Source organism: Perissodus microlepis, chromosome 15, assembly GCF_051167445.1.
Source record: "Perissodus microlepis isolate ML-2025 ecotype Zambia chromosome 15, ASM5116744v1, whole genome shotgun sequence".
NCBI classification, from domain to species: domain Eukaryota; kingdom Metazoa; phylum Chordata; class Actinopteri; order Cichliformes; family Cichlidae; genus Perissodus; species Perissodus microlepis.
In genome coordinates, this window is record NC_140475.1 from 27,056,292 (window position 1) to 27,073,164 (window position 16,873).

A 16,873-nucleotide genomic window follows, 5' to 3' on the forward strand; every position below is an offset into this window, starting at 1 on the left:
AATGCTTTAAGGAATTTTGTAATTGATCATTTTTTGCGTATGGGTAGTGGAGGGTTTGGAAGCTTCTCTCTTCCAGTTATTCACTTTCTCCTGGTTTTGCTGGTTTAAATGTTTCAGGCTCTGAAAGTGTTTGTGTTTTTGTAAATGGAATACAACTGTATGGTCTCAGACTTTTAGATTACATTGTACTAGCTAGCTGATACCTGTCTGTTGGCAGCTTCTCGCAATATTAACTTTTTTGAAACTCATTGTCTTCATTGGGAAGGACTTATTGACAGTCAATTATGGTCACAAGTGTCTGTAACATTTACTGATAGCAATGGTTTCATTTTGGATAAATGCGTTAAGACTGTCTGATAATGAGCTGAAAGTCATTTAAATTCAGCTCATAGATTAAAAACACTGTTTTCCTGACACAAAAACGATTACTTACAACAAATAGACTCATTGATTCCTTTTTTTTCTTTTTAAAATGTTAACATCTATGAATTTCACAATCAGGAAATCCTTTTCTAGTTAAAATCAATCTTTGCATTCTTTTTGTTTTTAAGTCAATTGTTTAAGGAAATGTAAAATATTTGTTCACAGTCTACAGCTGAGAATTAAAGTTCAAAATTCTATGTACACTCATCACAGGCATGAATGCCATGGAAATTTTGGTCTTTCAATGATTTCTTTGACTTTTTTTCCCCCGTCAGGGTGGATTAATTGTACAGTATACATGTTTAATGATTTTAAAAACCAAGAAGTGGGTTCACAGCTTAGAATTTATTTATTGCAGAGGGTCAAATATATACTTACATCCCAGTAATATTTGGTTTAATGTCCCTTTGCAAGTTGCAACTTGATCAGATGCCATCGACAAGCTGGACATAAGTAAAAGTTTGTTTGGGTCTTCTTGTAGACTTTGGAAAACTGTCATCCTCAGATGAGAGGAAATTGGTTTGCATATTGAGGAAACTTTTCATAGCCATGGGCTGAGGGTTGCCGTCCAGGAAGGAAGACTCTACTCCAAAATCAACAATTTGCAATTTCCCACATAGACAGACAAATGCCTTCTCGAGAAATGTTTTATATTCAGACAGGACAAAGATTGAGCTATGTGGAAACAATGATAGGAGGGTTTCAGACCTAAGAACACTGTACTTACTGTCAAGCATGGAGGTGGTAGGATTATGCTCTCGGACTGTTTTGCTTTGCACAGAGTGGATGGAATAATGAAGGACTACCTTCCAATTCTTCAACTTTGCTTGAAATTAACAGAGGGGTGGTTGAAACTTGTACATAACTGGGACATTCCAACACATCAATGATTCCAAACGCATATCAAAACTGGTTTCTGGAATCATCTTCCCAAGGCCCCGACCTCAACCTTTTTCAACATTTGCGTCCTATACTTACAAATTGGGGTCCAGGCCTCCAATTTAATTGAGTGCAGCCAAGGAGAGTGCTCAGATATCCAGCCAGAATTGTGTCAGAAACTTGATGCTTAGCAAAAGCCTTTGGTCAAACTAAATATTTGTGTGGATGTATGCATATTACCAAATCTATGTATAATGTTGAATGGACTGTACTTTTATAGCACTTTTCTACTCTCTACTCGATTTCTGCTACATGCTTCATTCACCCATTCACACATTTACCAGCACTTCCTTTTAAGCCCGGATGCGTCCTTGAATTGACACATGCACTCACACAATGATTGATTGGGACAACCTAGGGTTTAGTATTTTGAAGTATACTTGGCCATGCAAGACTATGGGAGCCAGAGATCAAACCATCGACCTTCTGATTTGATTGTCTACCTCCTGAGCCACAGCCACCCAATAATTGTGACCCTTTGTGGATTAGAAAAAATCCTAAATAAATTCAAACTTGTGCACTCAGTGCAGCATCTGTAAGAGTTGTTGAGTAGAAGTGCACAGAGACGGCTGCTTGGATGGCTGATTTTGCTGGAGGGAGATGTTTGTTCATACAGTGAATGTAAAAAAGCCCCTCCAATTAATACTCTGGCTGTGTGAGGTCACATGTTTTAAGTTCTCAGCAGAGGTCAGAGGAGAGGTGTTGTTGAAGCAGCGTACATCGTGTTCATTTCTTCCATTTGTCATATCTCAGCTTGCTGAAGTTGAAACTTTTAAAAAAATATATATATATATTTTGAGGCAGACACACAGCTGGGCTTCCTCTTCTGCAGAATAGTAAAGTGAGTGTCTGTGCACCAGGAAGCATGTGGTGAACTGTTCACTCTTTAATCAGCACAGCTTTAAAGTCCTGTGGGGTGGCGGTCTCCAGATCAGTCCCACCAAGGACAGTCCAAACTCCTCCGAACAGTTAAGTTGCTTTCATTTATGTTAAATGTGGGAAGTTGGTGCATTGAAGCTTTGAGGAACTTTAAAAGTGTGATCACACTTAAGCTTCTGTTGAGGGGTTTTTCTGTGAAAGACTCATTGGTTCAAATTTAAGCACCAAGAGAGAAGAGGAAAAACAGAATTGTTTTCATCAACCGCAGCGCAGAGTCAAATTTTGCAATAATTTAGTCCTCAGTTTGTATTTGCTGCACAATCAACTGGCCTGACATACTTCATGCACAGACTCGATTATATAGAGAAGCTGTGACTGGTGCCCTGCTTTTTAATGCTGTAAAGTTTTAACTTTACTAAGTGTTTGGGAATTGAGCTGCTTTTTGGATCCGCTACCTCCTCTCTGCGTTTCTATGCTGGCTCCTGTTTTAAGGCCCAGATGCTGTCATTTGAAATAATTCCACCTGTACACACACTAAGAGGTGGATCAGAGATTCAGTATGCTTTAGTAAAACAAAAGTCTTTGTTGGTGCATTTGTTGTTGGTGTAGTAGCAGTTGTTTGGTGATGATCTGCAGTTGTTGTTAAAACGTTCTGACTCGTTAGCAATTTACACCTCAGTACTTCTTGTGATAAATGGTACAATACATTGAAACCTCTAAGCAATGTTACTCAGCATACTGGCTAGTGTCCCTTCATCTGTGCACTCGTGACAGTATTTAGTGAAGGTGTGACCGGGACTTCGTGCTGTTGTCAGGGAATTTCCCAGGCAGGCAGAATGTGGCAGCTGTTTTACAGCCCGACTGTATGGCGTGGTTGGGATCATTAGCAATTGCTACATTCAGCTGTAAGTAGTACAGTCTTACTTTGCAGGCTGATGCTGGTTTCCATGCTTATGGTTTCACGTTAAACATTTTTAGATTACAACGTTTCAGTTCCCCTTATGTTGTGTGAAACTGACACACTGTTTTTTTTTTTGTTTTTTTTTTTTATTTCCACCTAATGGAACCTAATGTCTTATTGTCCCTTTCGGTGACACTGGAACTGTCTCAGCTGCTTTCATCCTGCGTGGCTCACATCCATGGGTTCTGTATGTTGAGAGTTTTTCAGAACACATTCAGAAGTTGTTTAAATGGCCAAACTGTGTTTTGTTTTTTGTTTGTTTTGTTTTTGCTTTTTTTTTTTTTTTGCTGCAGTAAGAAGGAGAAGAAAAGAAATTAAGAGATTTCCCTTGAGTTCAGATTTTAAACTTGTATTTTAGTAAATGCTGCTATGTGGGGGGAAAAAAAAAAAAATCTTGGCCATGAGAGCAGGAGGCAAGAGTACATTTCCATTTGATTCTCATTCTCTCTTTCTCTCTCTTTCTCTCTCTCTCTCTCTCTCTCTCTCTCTATGTATATATATATATATATATATGTATATGTATATATGTATATATGTGTATATGTATATATATGTGTGTATGTGTGTATATGTATGTGTGTATGTGTGTATATGTATGTGTGTATGTGTGTATATATATATATATATATATATATATATATATATATATATATATATATATATATATATATATATATATATATATATATATATATATATATACGTGTGTGTGTGTGTGTGTGTGTGTGTGTGTGTACAGGGAGTGCAGAATTATTAGGCAAGTTGTATTTTTGAGGAATAATTTTATTATTGAACAACAACCATGTTCTCAATGAACCCAAAAAACTCATTAATATCAAAGCTGAATGTTTTTGGAAGTAGTTTTTAGTTTGTTTTTAGTTTTAGCTATTTTAGGGGGATATCTGTGTGTGCAGGTGACTATTACTGTGCATAATTATTAGGCAACTTAACAAAAAACAAATATATACCCATTTCAATTATTTATTTTTACCAGTGAAACCAATATAACATCTCCACAAATTCACAAATATACATTTCTGACATTCAAAAACAAAACAAAAACAAATCAGCGACCAATATAGCCACCTTTCTTTGCAAGGACACTCAAAAGCCTGCCATCCATGGATTCTGTCACCATCAACATTGCGTGCAGCAGCAACCACAGCCTCCCAGACACTGTTCAGAGAGGTGTACTGTTTTCCCTCCTTGTAAATCTCACATTTGATGATGGACCACAGGTTCTCAATGGGGTTCAGATCAGGTGAACAAGGAGGCCATGTCATTAGTTTTTCTTCTTTTATACCCTTTCTTGCCAGCCACGCTGTGGAGTACTTGGACGCGTGTGATGGAGCATTGTCCTGCATGAAAATCATGTTTTTCTTGAAGGATGCAGACTTCTTCCTGTACCACTGCTTGAAGAAGGTGTCTTCCAGAAACTGGCAGTAGGACTGGGAGTTGAGCTTGACTCCGTCCTCAACCCGAAAAGGCCCCACAAGCTCATCTTTGATGATACCAGCCCAAACCAGTACTCCACCTCCACCTTACTGGCGTCTGAGTCGGACTGGAGCTCTCTGCCCTTTACCAATCCAGCCACGGGCCCATCCATCTGGCCCATCAAGACTCACTCTCATTTCATCAGTCCATAAAACCTTAGAAAAATCAGTCTTGAGATATTTCTTGGCCCAGTCTTGACGTTTCAGCTTGAGTGTCTTGTTCAGTTGTGGTCGTCTTTCAGCCTTTCTTACCTTGGCCATGTCTCTGAGTATTGCACACCTTGTGCTTTTGGGCACTCCAGTGATGTTGCAGCTCTGAAATATGGCCAAACTGGTGGCAAGTGGCATCTTGGCAGCTGCACGCTTGACTTTTCTCAGTTCATGGGCAGTTATTTTGCGCCTTGGTTTTTCCACACGCTTCTTGCGACCCTGTTGACTATTTTGAATGAAACGCTTGATTGTTCGATGATCACGCTTCAGAAGCTTTGCAATTTTGAGACTGCTGCATCCCTCTGCAAGATATCTCACTATTTTTGACTTTTCTGAGCCCGTCAAGTCCTTCTTTTGACCCATTTTGCCAAAGGAAAGGACGTTGCCTAATAATTATGCACACCTGATATAGGGTGTTGATGTCATTAGACCACACCCCTTCTCATTACAGCGATGCACATCACCTAATATGCTTAATTGGTAGTAGGCTTTCGAGCCTATACAGCTTGGAGTAAGACAACATGCATGAAGAGGATGAAGTGGACAAAATACTCATTTGCCTAATAATTCTGCACTCCCTGTATATATGTGTGTGTGTATATAGCCCAGATCGTAATCGAGATTAAAATTCGATTAATTGAGCAGCCCTAGGGCTGCCACGATTAGTCACGAACATCAAAATCGACGCGTCGACTATTAAATCAATCGTTGACGCGTCGTTTGAAGCTTTGTAAAATCACAAAAGACGCAGGAATAAGTAGTAGGATTTAAGAGTGTAATAACGGACTGAAACAGAAGATGGCAGCATATATAACTTCAAAATACTGCATAATATTTATGCATACAAATAACCAAACATCAAGGCAAGCTGTGTAGCCACACAATGCACAATTGCATCAAACTGACATTGAGGTATGTCAATTTGTAGTGTTGCTCCATGGTGCAGCCACGACACCGTAGTAAAGTTTACACACTATGTCTACTTGATCCACGTCTGACTCCACAAACACATAATGTTTCCACACCACTGAAGTCGTTTTATCTCTCTTTTCAACCAATGGTATTCTTTCTTTAGCAGCCATTATCCTTTTCTCTCTAAATAACTTCTACTTAGCTTTCCGAGCTTCCCTCGAGTCCTCTTTATTGTTGTGATGCGTGTTCGAAACGCAGAGAGGCGCGCTCGATTTGCCACACGGAGCAGCGCGAGAGTAAAGCACGAGGGAGGTGCTAATAATCAGCTCAGTCATTTTTAATGATCGTTGAAAGCCCAGATCGTAATTTAGATTAAAATTTGATTAATTGAGCAGCCCTACTTCCTTCATATTTTTTTTTTTCTGATGGCTGCTCCTTGTAAAGTTGTAAACTGATTTGAATAGAACATGGGTGGCACATCTGATCATATTAGCAATGCCTGCTCACACTACACTTCCAATAGCAGGGAAAAAAAAAACTGTGTGAAACTATGTGTTTGGCCTGAGGTCTTGTCTCACAGGATTTACTTGTTCATATGCGGACCTCATTATTTGAAACTTTGGCCATCTACAACAACAACGTCTACCAACGTAACAACATTTATGTAACAGGAAATGAAAAGCTCAAGAAGTTCCGTTTAATAAACAGTGGATTGTTGTAAAATTCATAAGCAGACACCTACAAAATGGCTTCAGTTTGTTGATCTCTAAGTAGTGAAGTACTAGATTATTGCTTAAACTTGGTGTGAAGAAATGCTTCCCACTTACTACCAGCTGCCTGGTGTGTGATTGTTACTCATTTATGTATATATGTATGTATGTGTTTGTATATGTATTCATAGGAACTGAAAAAGGACCCTAAAGAGGGCAGTCAAACAGCAGATGAGCCAAAGGAAGAGCAGCCTCACAAGAGAGAGAAGGTGGGGAACGTGGCCGGCCTGGTCCAGAGAATAAGCACTCTTGGCATCCCGACCGGTGCCTTCCAGCCACCAGTGCCCGCAGCTTCAAAGAGTAAGGAGCCCGAGTTTGGTGTTTGCATGTTTGGAGGGAATGAGACTTTAAAGTGCTTGGTGTCCAGGATGAGTGCAACGTGGACTTCTGGTAAAACTTGTTCATGTAGCATCTGGCAGGTTAAGAGAAGTTGATGCTTCCTTTTATTATTTTCAGCTGTACGTTCCACATCTTCACTGTGTCTCGTTTCGCTCTTTAACTGAATACAGATCTTTGTCTTCTGCACGTATCTATCTATTCTTCTGAGTGGAGAGCTCAAAGTGTCCATGTTACAGGCAGGTAAAGGCAGCTTCAGAGCATTAAGTAGAGACTGCGTCGATACATCCACCTGTTTAGGTCATTCTTTCAAAAAGGCCCTGAGACACTGATATAGAAAACCTTGAAGTAGTTTAATTAAAGCTGAAAGGCTTGTGCCAGCTGACCCATCAAGGTTTCATTTACTGAGTGGTGAATTAAAATGAAATAGAAACAAAGCGTAGAGCTAATCTATTTCCACTTTCCTTCTTTGATTTTTTTTTTTCTTATTACAATTTTGATTTATTATAAATTGAAAAACTGTAATAGAAAATAAATCTGTATTCTTTGGATTCTTTTTGTGACAGAGGGTTGTTTATGTTGTTGGAGTTTATATTGTGCTGCTTGTAGTCCTTGTCCTGCTCTGCAACCACAGTGAACTCAGTGTAACGACATATGACCCAGAGGGAGATGGCATGCATGGCCTAACTGAATTTATGATATTATTCAGTGTCCAACCACATCGAGCTGCACAGAGCAGGCAGGGAGAGCACGAGGTCAGAAAGTAATGTGGTAGAGAATAGGATAGACCCACCTTCTGATTGAGTTGACTAGCTGAGTGTGCCATATCCTTTGGGTTCTCAGTTCTCAGTATGATCCTCCCCTTGTCACGCCTGGAGAAGATGGAGAAGGCTCCAGCTTTAAAAAATAAAACTTGAAACCCAGTGTGTGAGGTAGGGCTGCACGATTTTGCATAAAATGAGAATCACGATTTTTTTTTTGCTTAGAATTGAGATCACGATTCTCTCACGATTTTCTTTTCCAATATAAATATTTATTGCACTTATTAACTGCACATCAACTTCGTAACAGTTGAGACTGAACATAAAAACAATAAATAAACATAAAAACAACAAATGTCTCACATTTTGTCGTTGCTGCAAAATGTGTTACTGCTTGAAATTCCATCTCCACCGTTGCTCGACACTGCGTGTATAGAGCAGGTAGTGCAACAATAGAAAAATAGTTGCGGGACGGCACTGTGTAGCGTTTGTCTAGGGTGTTGATCATTTTCCTAAATCCCTCGTTTTGCACAGTGTTGATGGGAGCCATATCTTTGGTCAGGTGATAAGTAATAGCCTCCGTAATTTCTTTGTGCCTGCGGGAGTTCGACGGGTATAGGGAAGCACTGTATAAGGTTCCCGTTATTGATGTTTGGGTGGTTGACCGGGACGGATTTTCTCCTGTCACTTTCTCGTCATCCCTGACGTGCTCTCCGTTGTTTTTTCCCTGCCAATTTTAGCAGCCAGCTTCTGTATCACGTGGTATAAGGCTCCGCCCTTGTCATTTGTTGAGCAGGAAGAGTGAGCGCTTGTTTTCACGCAGACTACGTCCCGGATCAAAATGCGGTACAATCGTCGTCGTCTTTTTTATTTTATTTTATTAAATCGTTGTCATTTGGAAATGAGATCGCACATAAGTATGAATTGAGATCGCGATTTTCTAACGATTAATCGTGCAGCCCTAGTGTGAGGTCACAGTTGCTACATTGTCTTTGATATACAGTCTTTGGGCTTTATAGTTTTGATACTTTTTGTGGTGCCAAGAACACAAATTCATATATAAACGTCTCTTTTGGAGCTTGACTGATTTCTTTATCCATGGTTGGTTGTTATTAGCCAATATTGGCTGTTTGCTGAGCTGCATTTATAACATATAAATGATGTCACAAACACAGAAGACAGTTGGGCAAGAGTGTAAACAAGTAAATAAAAGCAGAACAAACAAATACAACCGTTATGAGGAAAGTCTCGTGTAAAATATTGGCCAATGTATTGGACTATTGGAATCAATGATTACTTGGCATCTTTAAAGACAGTTAAATGTGTAATCATAAACGGTAATTTAAACTCTAAAATGTTGCATACTGTCAGTAAGTTGGTTAAACCATTCGTTTATTAAATAAAGGCTAATGCTACTAGCAGCACCTTTCTATTAGAAGTGATATTTTCTAGAAAAAAAAAAAAAAGAATTCTAAGGTTGATTAAAAACATTTCACTAAATGACCTATGTGAATATCCATATTCTTTGAATATTCTGCACAGCTTTGCTTGATCAATAGGGCGGGGCTACTTCATGCTGTATGATCACCTTGTAGAAGAGTTCCTTATGGGCGAGCTTTTCATTAAAGGCCATCCCACTGGCTGTGTCCACGCCTTTGTTGCTTTCCTGCATCGCTTACTTTTACTTTGCAGGCAAGCAGGTTTACAAACAGCAAACGCAGGTCTGCTTTTTTCTTCTTCTTCTCAGAGCCTAAGAAGAGACAGTGCAAGGTTCTATTTGAGTATCAACCGCAGAACGAAGACGAGCTGGAGCTGAAAGTTGGAGACATCGTAGAGATCACTGAAGAGGTACTGTGAAAAACCAGGCCCCATTGAAGACACTTTTTAGTCTAACTGCTTCCTTGTGTATAGGTGTAGTGTTACATGAATGTTATGGTTTTGCAGTGCAGACACATTTTGGCAAGTGAGAGATGTCAGTGGCTGTGCTGTGGGAAAAGTTTTTCACTTTTCCTTTTGCTTTGGACCTTTCTTGTTGCCCTCATGGCATCAGAATGTTCTGACTGAACCTCTCAATCTCTCTACACAATCAGGACTGATTGCTTTATTTGACATGTGCACAGGTAGAAGAGGGCTGGTGGAGCGGCACCTTGAACGGTAAATCAGGCCTTTTTCCCTCCAACTTTGTCAAAGAGCTGGAGCCCATGGGAGACGTCGGAGAGTCCAATGACACCAGCAGAGCAGATGACACTGGTAAAAATTTTAAAAAAGGGTGCAGCTGAATTTAAAAACATTTGGCGTGCTGGTATTTTATGTTTGCTTAGGCAAGTTAGGCAATAGGACATGAAAGAAAGCTGGAAAGGTGGGTTTTTGCAGAGTTGAGCAAAGCTATGTTGAGTTAGTTTGAGTGTTTTGTCTTGAATTTACTAACTTTGTGTAATTTGTCTTTAGTCAGTGTGCTAATCATTTAATAAACCATAAATACCACTTATACAATAGTGTTTATGGTACAAATACCTCAGAGCTGTGGTGGTAGGAGTGTGATATGATTTTAACCACAATAAAATGATCAGAGAAAGTTGGAAGCAACAGGAGATCACTCGGTTTTCACTGTTTTGCACACTGCTACACAGCAAAACACACTGAAGTGTGTTTTGCATTCATCAGACACAGTGAACACTGCTGGTTATTTTCTAAATCTAGAGCTTGTTAGTTGAGCTGTCTTGTTTCTGTATTTAAAGGTCATTACTTCATTGTTAGTAGAATTAAGTGCAGTTAATGAAGCCGTTCAGTTTAGAATGCAGTCCGTCTGAAAAAAGCCTCAACAAGCCAGTAGGCTAAGTTGTTTAGTCTACAGCTGCATGTTTTTAAGCCTTCTGCCTGGTTCTTCTATGACTGAGAGATACAGCAGCTCTTTAAAAAAAAGTCAATTTAGGATCCACAGATTGATGGCAGTCAGTGAGCGTATTGGAGGAAAGTTCTATCAGTCAGTTTGTGTGTGTGTGTGTGTGTGTGTGTGTGTGTGTGTGTGTGTGTGTGTGTGTGTGTGTGTGTATACTGTAGGACAATGACAGCAGAGTTAACACGTTTTTTATGAAACGATAAAAGCCAGATATGTTGTGTAGCTAAACCACAGCTAGCTGGGTGACTACCTTTTATGTTGATTGTGACTGTGAAAGGTAAATGTTTGCATTACTGACAGAGCTGCTTAGCTCAACTATCAACACCATTTCATATTGTACAGAATTTAGTAACATGGATCATGTTAGCTGCTGAAGTAATTTGGCAAGCTGATAAACTAGCATTTCTACCGGGATATGACTTTGCTAGTGATAACGTTAGCAATGAAGCCGAACAAATGACTATCCAGCTAGCTATGACTGATCTACACTGCATGCAATTGTTAGATTTGTGACCAGACCAGACCAGTTTTAATCTGAACACTTCCTAAATGAATCATGCTCAGCTGAGACTGATTTTAATCTTCCCTGGCTTTGGATTAGACCATTGACGGATATTTTTGTTTTTATGGTACCGCTTGTCATAGGTGCTTAATTCACTATGAAAGTTGGATGAAAACAGCATTTCCTTGACTTTGTAACTAAGAATTTCACTTTAAAAGTATTATTATTGTGATGGTCAAGCAGAAGCCCCACTATGATTTGAGATGGAATACCCTGTTTAAGAAGTAAATCACAGTTGCAGCACTGACTGGCGGCTGAAAACAGACTCTTCTGGTGTCTTATAAAGTACTACAGTAATAGTAAAATGAACCCCTGTTAACTCAAACTCTGTCTCAATCAGATGGAAATGGAGCGGAAAGCATTGGCACACCCACCTCACCATTGCCCACTCCAGGGAACGGAGGCATTGCCCAGCCCAAGAAGATCAAAGGAGTCGGCTTCGGAGATATTTTCAAAGATGCTTCGTACAAAAAACGGCACTCAGTGCAAACCCCTGACAAAGAGGAGAAGAACGAAAATGTAAGTGCGATTTACACCACAGTAATGGCAGACATCAGGCAAAAGCTGCTCGCCATAAATCGAACTGCCACACGTTTTTTTCCCGTTTTTCCTGCAGTTATAGAAATCGTGATATTGTGGATTTCCTTGTATCAAGCATCACAGAATCAGTGTTTGATTAATACCATGCATTACTGAGGGCAGTGTGTCATAATATTATTGTGACATGACAGAATTGTATCCAAGTGGTTTAGTGTTGTATCCTTATGTTATTTGACTTCGTTCTGGTAACCATATCGTAACAACATCAAATCCTTATATTACTGTGATAATATCACATCTTGATATTGTGACAGTATTGTACTGTAATAGTATCATGTCCTATTGTGATAGTATCATGTTGTCACAATATTCTATCCTAAAAGTATCACATTGCGAAAATATTGTGTCATATCTTGACAACATCAGGCCATGATAGGATTATATTAGGACAGTATTATTACATGATCTTAGTGTGCTGTATGTTTCTGTTGGTTGACACCCCATGTGTGATTCAAGTCATATCTGTAATGATTATTTTTATGTTAGCTTGTCAGCTCTTCTGTTCAGTCTGACACTCATGAGGCTAATATGTTACTGTGGACACTGAAGGACCATACCTACATTAATGTTTATTTTAATGAACACACTTGTTGCTATCATCACAGTAAATCCAAGCCAGAACTTTCACCTTCACCTGACACTATTTTAAGCCACAGCTTGTGTTAAGTATAATTTTCTCAAATGTGGAAAGAGTAAATCTCAGCCGGCTCCTGATAAACAACTCGATGCATAAGCTCAGTGAATAATTAGTATAGCGTTTATTGTTTTTCTGAAACTTTGCCTCTCTCTCTCTCTTCTTCACAACAGCTTTCACACTCTGTCTTTATCACTAGCTCAGCTTCCCCCACTCTCCTCCACTCCTTACATACCACCACATTTCACATGTTCTCCCACAGTCTTTTTCACAGCTTCAGGTATCTTCATGTGACCTTCATCATCCCTCATACACTACTGTCTGACTTTGACTTATTGCACCTCTTAGGGGACCCCCCCAACCCCACTCAAATAAACCCCCAAAACCTTAAAAACTGATTCATACCTATTCCTTTTAGCACCTCATTGTTGCTGGCTTTCAAACATTTCTCAGGATTCTTTATCTTCATGCTCTGTTTTTCTTGCCTGTGACTGAAGCACTTGTCATTCTTCTTTCCTGCTGCGTCCTATGATCCGTAACTACTAACGTCATAATTAGCAACACAGTCCATCCGATGTCATTTTAAAAAAAGAAAAAGAAAAAAAAAAAGGGAAAGCTGTTTGGATTATTCCACTCATTTCAGTTCAGACACACTGTTCAACAGACAACACGCCTCCAAACACTGTCCACTCATGTCTGATAAATCATTCCCATCTGTATGGTTTGCTTCATTTTAGCCAATCCCATCAATACCCCTTGCTGCAAAGCCCGCCCCTCCCAACACGACAGATTCACAGAAAGCGGATGGAGACAGCAAAGCCAAAGGTAACACACTACAAACATACTTCAGGTGCATTAGTGTTATTTCTGTCACCAGTCTATAGATCTGTATGAGAGTGATGTTTGTCTTTTTGTTTATCTTGTTGTGAGATTTATTGATTTTAAATACTGAAAACCTTGGTTCAAAACTGTCTACAGAGTGGAATTGCAAGCCTTAAAATGTACTGTAAAATCTGAAGTGTGATCTACATGCATCCCTTTTCTGCTAAGGGGTATTGATTATGGAGGAGTATGGAGCAGCACTGACCATTTAGCTGCCAACATGCAAAAAAGAGTCACCTGTGCGTGTTTATATTAATGAACCTAAATGAAGCATTAGTGCATTACTGGTGATGTTGTTAAAGCGTTCAGCATATCTGTGAGCTACTGGTATATTGGTGGATCTGATGCAGCTTTGCATTTGTTGACAAGATGTAGTTGGAACTATTTCCCACATGCACTAACGCTCTGTAGTTTATTTCAGAAAATTAACAAGCAGGAAACCTGCAACAAATCTGGTAGAGGTGAGTTTGTTTCTCGGTGGCAGTGGGTTCTTAACTTTCTACGAAAAGGACTATGTGAAATGAATTTAAGTGTACATCATTAAGCCCAGAGTAAACCTGGCCTCGCGCAGTACCTGATAGATGTATTAGTCTGCCCCCCAGTGTAGGATTTAGGCCACAGCTGTCCCACATTAACAGTATTGGTAAGAAATCCCTTTTATGCTTCTGTCATGGTCAATCCACCAGTATGCACAGGTGCTTTCATCTGAATTTTTTTTAATGCTAAAATATAATAATAAGTATTATTATTATCCATGAATTTACAGAGTAAATAATGAAGCACATGATTATTTTTTGATTCAAATGCCAAATGAGTTATTTGCTTGCATTCTTGGACAGAAAGTATAGCCTTTTTGTTTGAATATTCTGTTTGATTAAATGTACTGAAGCTATAAGTACTAGACACAGAAGGATCAGATCAGTTGTCGGTTCATATAACAATAAGACAATGACCCAAGCAGGCTTCAAAGCTGTGCAGAGACCCAGAAGAAGGAATCTGGAGTGCTGGAACTGATGGGCCAACCAGGTCAAAGTCTGGACTTGAGTCCTATTAAACAGATTTGGAATTTAGTGGATTCAAAGATAATCAGACAGCTAGCCTATGGGAACTAATAAAAGAAACTGTCAAACTGCATAAAAACAATGCCAGAATACCAGATGTTATCAAGGCCAGAGGAGGTTGTATGAAAATATTTCTATGGTCACACTGTGTGAATAAGGACCATGTTAATCGCCCACAAATGTCAAAATAGTGTTTATAGTTTTAAACATTTTTTTTAAACGTTTTTGGCATTTTTCTAAAATATTTGTGTGTCTAATAAACGTGTTAAATGGTAAATAGTCATGTTGTTTTATAGCGCTCAAAGCACATTCTATAACATTCATAAGCACTTTTTCTACATGTCAGTGCTTTCTGTCCAACGTTCACACATTTACACTTGGTAGTTTAAGAATATAATCCACCCACTGTTATTATCTTCAATGCCCTGTACCAACATAGTGCAGAGCAGCTATCTGAATACTACTCCAACAGAGGTCGATTATCTTGTTAATAATTTTACCTCCTCACTACGTACGACTCTGGATACTGTAGCTCCGGTGAAAACTAAGGTCTCAAATCAGAAGTACCTGATTCCGTGGTATAATTCTCAAACACGTAGCCTAAAGCAGATGACTCGTAGGCTGAAGAGGAAATGGCGTGTCACAAATTTAGAGGATCATCATTTAGCCTGGAGAAATAGTTTGTTGCTTTATAAGAAAGCCCTCCGCAAAGCCCGAACATCTTACTATTCGTCACTGATTGAAGAAAATAAGACCAACCCCAGGTTTCTCTTCAGCACTGTAGCCAGGCTGACAAACAGTCAGAGCTCTTTTGAGCCAACCATCCCTTTAACGTTAACTAGTAATGACTTCATGAACTTCTTCACAAATAAAATTTTTATCATTAGAGAAAAAATTACCAATAATCATCCCACAGATGTAATATTATCTACAGCTACTCTTAGTACCATTGATGTTAAGTTAGACTCTTTTTCTCCAATTGATTTTTCTGAGTTAACTTCAATAATTACTTCCTCCAAACCATCAACGTGTCTTTTAGACCCCATTCCTACAAAACTGCTCAAAGAAGTCCTGCCATTAATTGATTCTTCGATCTTAAATATGATCAACCTATCTCTAATGGTCGGCTATGTACCACAGGCCTTCAAGCTGGCTGTAGTTAAACCTTTACTCAAAAAGCCACCTCTAGACCCAGCAGTCTTAGCTAATTATAGGCCAATCTCCAACCTTCCTTTCATATCAAAAATCCTTGAAAGAGTAGTTGTCAAACAGCTAACTGATCATCTTCAGAGGAATGGCTTATTTGAAGAGTTTAAGTCAGGTTTCAGAGCTCATCACAGCACAGAAACAGCTTTAGTGAAGGTTACAAATGATCTTCTATTGGCCTCTGATAGTGGACTCATCTCTGTGCTTGTCCTGCTAGACCTTAGTGCAGCGTTCGATACTGTTGACCATAATATCCTATTAGAGCGATTAGAACATGCTGTAGGTATTACAGGTACTGTGCTGCAGTGGTTTGTATCATATCTATCTAATAGACTCCAATTTGTACATGTAAATGGAGAGTCCTCTTCACACACTGAGGCTAATTATGGAGTTCCACAGGGTTCAGTGCTAGGACCAATTCTGTTTACACTATGAATGCTTCCCCTAGGCAGCATCATTAGAAGACATAGCATAAATTTTCGCTGCTATGCAGATGACACCCAGCTCTATCTATCTATGAAGCCAGATAACACACACCAATTAGTTAAACTGCAGGAATGTCTTAAAGACATAAAGACCTGGATGGCCACTAACTTTCTGCTTCTTAATTCAGATAACACTGAGGTTATTGTACTCGGCCTTGAAAATCTTAGAAATATGGTATCTAACCAGATTCTTACTCTGGATGGCATTACCTTGGCCTCCAGTAACGCTGTGAGGAACCTTGGAGTCATTTTTGACCAGGATATGTCCTTCAACGCACATATTAAACAAATATGTAAGACTGCGTTCTTCCATTTGCGCAACATCTCTAAAATTAGAAATATCCTGTCTCAGAGTGACGCTGAAAAACTAGTTCATGCATTTATTACTTACAGGCTGGACTACTGCAATTCATTATTATCAGGATGTCCAAAAAACTCGCTGAAAAGCCTTCAGCTAATCCACAATGCTGCAGAAGAGTACTGACAGGGACTAGAAAGAGAGAGCATATTTCTCCTGTTTTGGCTTCCCTTCATTGGCTTCCTGTTAAATCCAGAATTGAATTCAAAATCCTGCTCCTCACATACAAGGTCTTAAATAACCAGGCCCCATCCATCCATCCATCCATTCGCTTCCGCTTATCCTTTTCAGGGTCGCGGGGGGCGCTGGAGCCTATCCCAGCTGTCATAGGGCGAGAGGCGGGGTACATCCTGGACAGGTCGCCAGTCTGTCGCAGGGCCAACACACAGGGACAGACAAGCATTCGCACTCACATTCACTCGCACATTCACACCTAGTGGCAATTTGGATTATCCAATTAACCTACCCCACAAGCTGCATGTCTAACCAGGCCCCATCTTAT

The 16,873-nt window shown here is 39.5% G+C and overlaps 1 protein-coding gene across 7 annotated transcripts in view; it reads left to right on the forward strand.

Annotated features, from left to right (window-relative positions):
* cd2ap (CD2-associated protein) overlaps positions 1 to 16,873 on the forward strand; it is a 110,714-nt gene that overhangs the window by 57,671 nt on the left and 36,170 nt on the right. For all 7 annotated transcript variants that reach the window (XM_084953970.1, XM_084953975.1, XM_084953969.1 and 4 more), the window contains exons 3-7: positions 6,719 to 6,887; positions 9,432 to 9,532; positions 9,805 to 9,934; positions 11,486 to 11,664; positions 13,117 to 13,204. In XM_084953970.1, the coding sequence (XP_084810096.1) occupies positions 6,719 to 6,887; positions 9,432 to 9,532; positions 9,805 to 9,934; positions 11,486 to 11,664; positions 13,117 to 13,204 (667 nt within the window). The remainder of the gene's footprint in view (positions 1 to 6,718; positions 6,888 to 9,431; positions 9,533 to 9,804; positions 9,935 to 11,485; positions 11,665 to 13,116; positions 13,205 to 16,873) is intronic.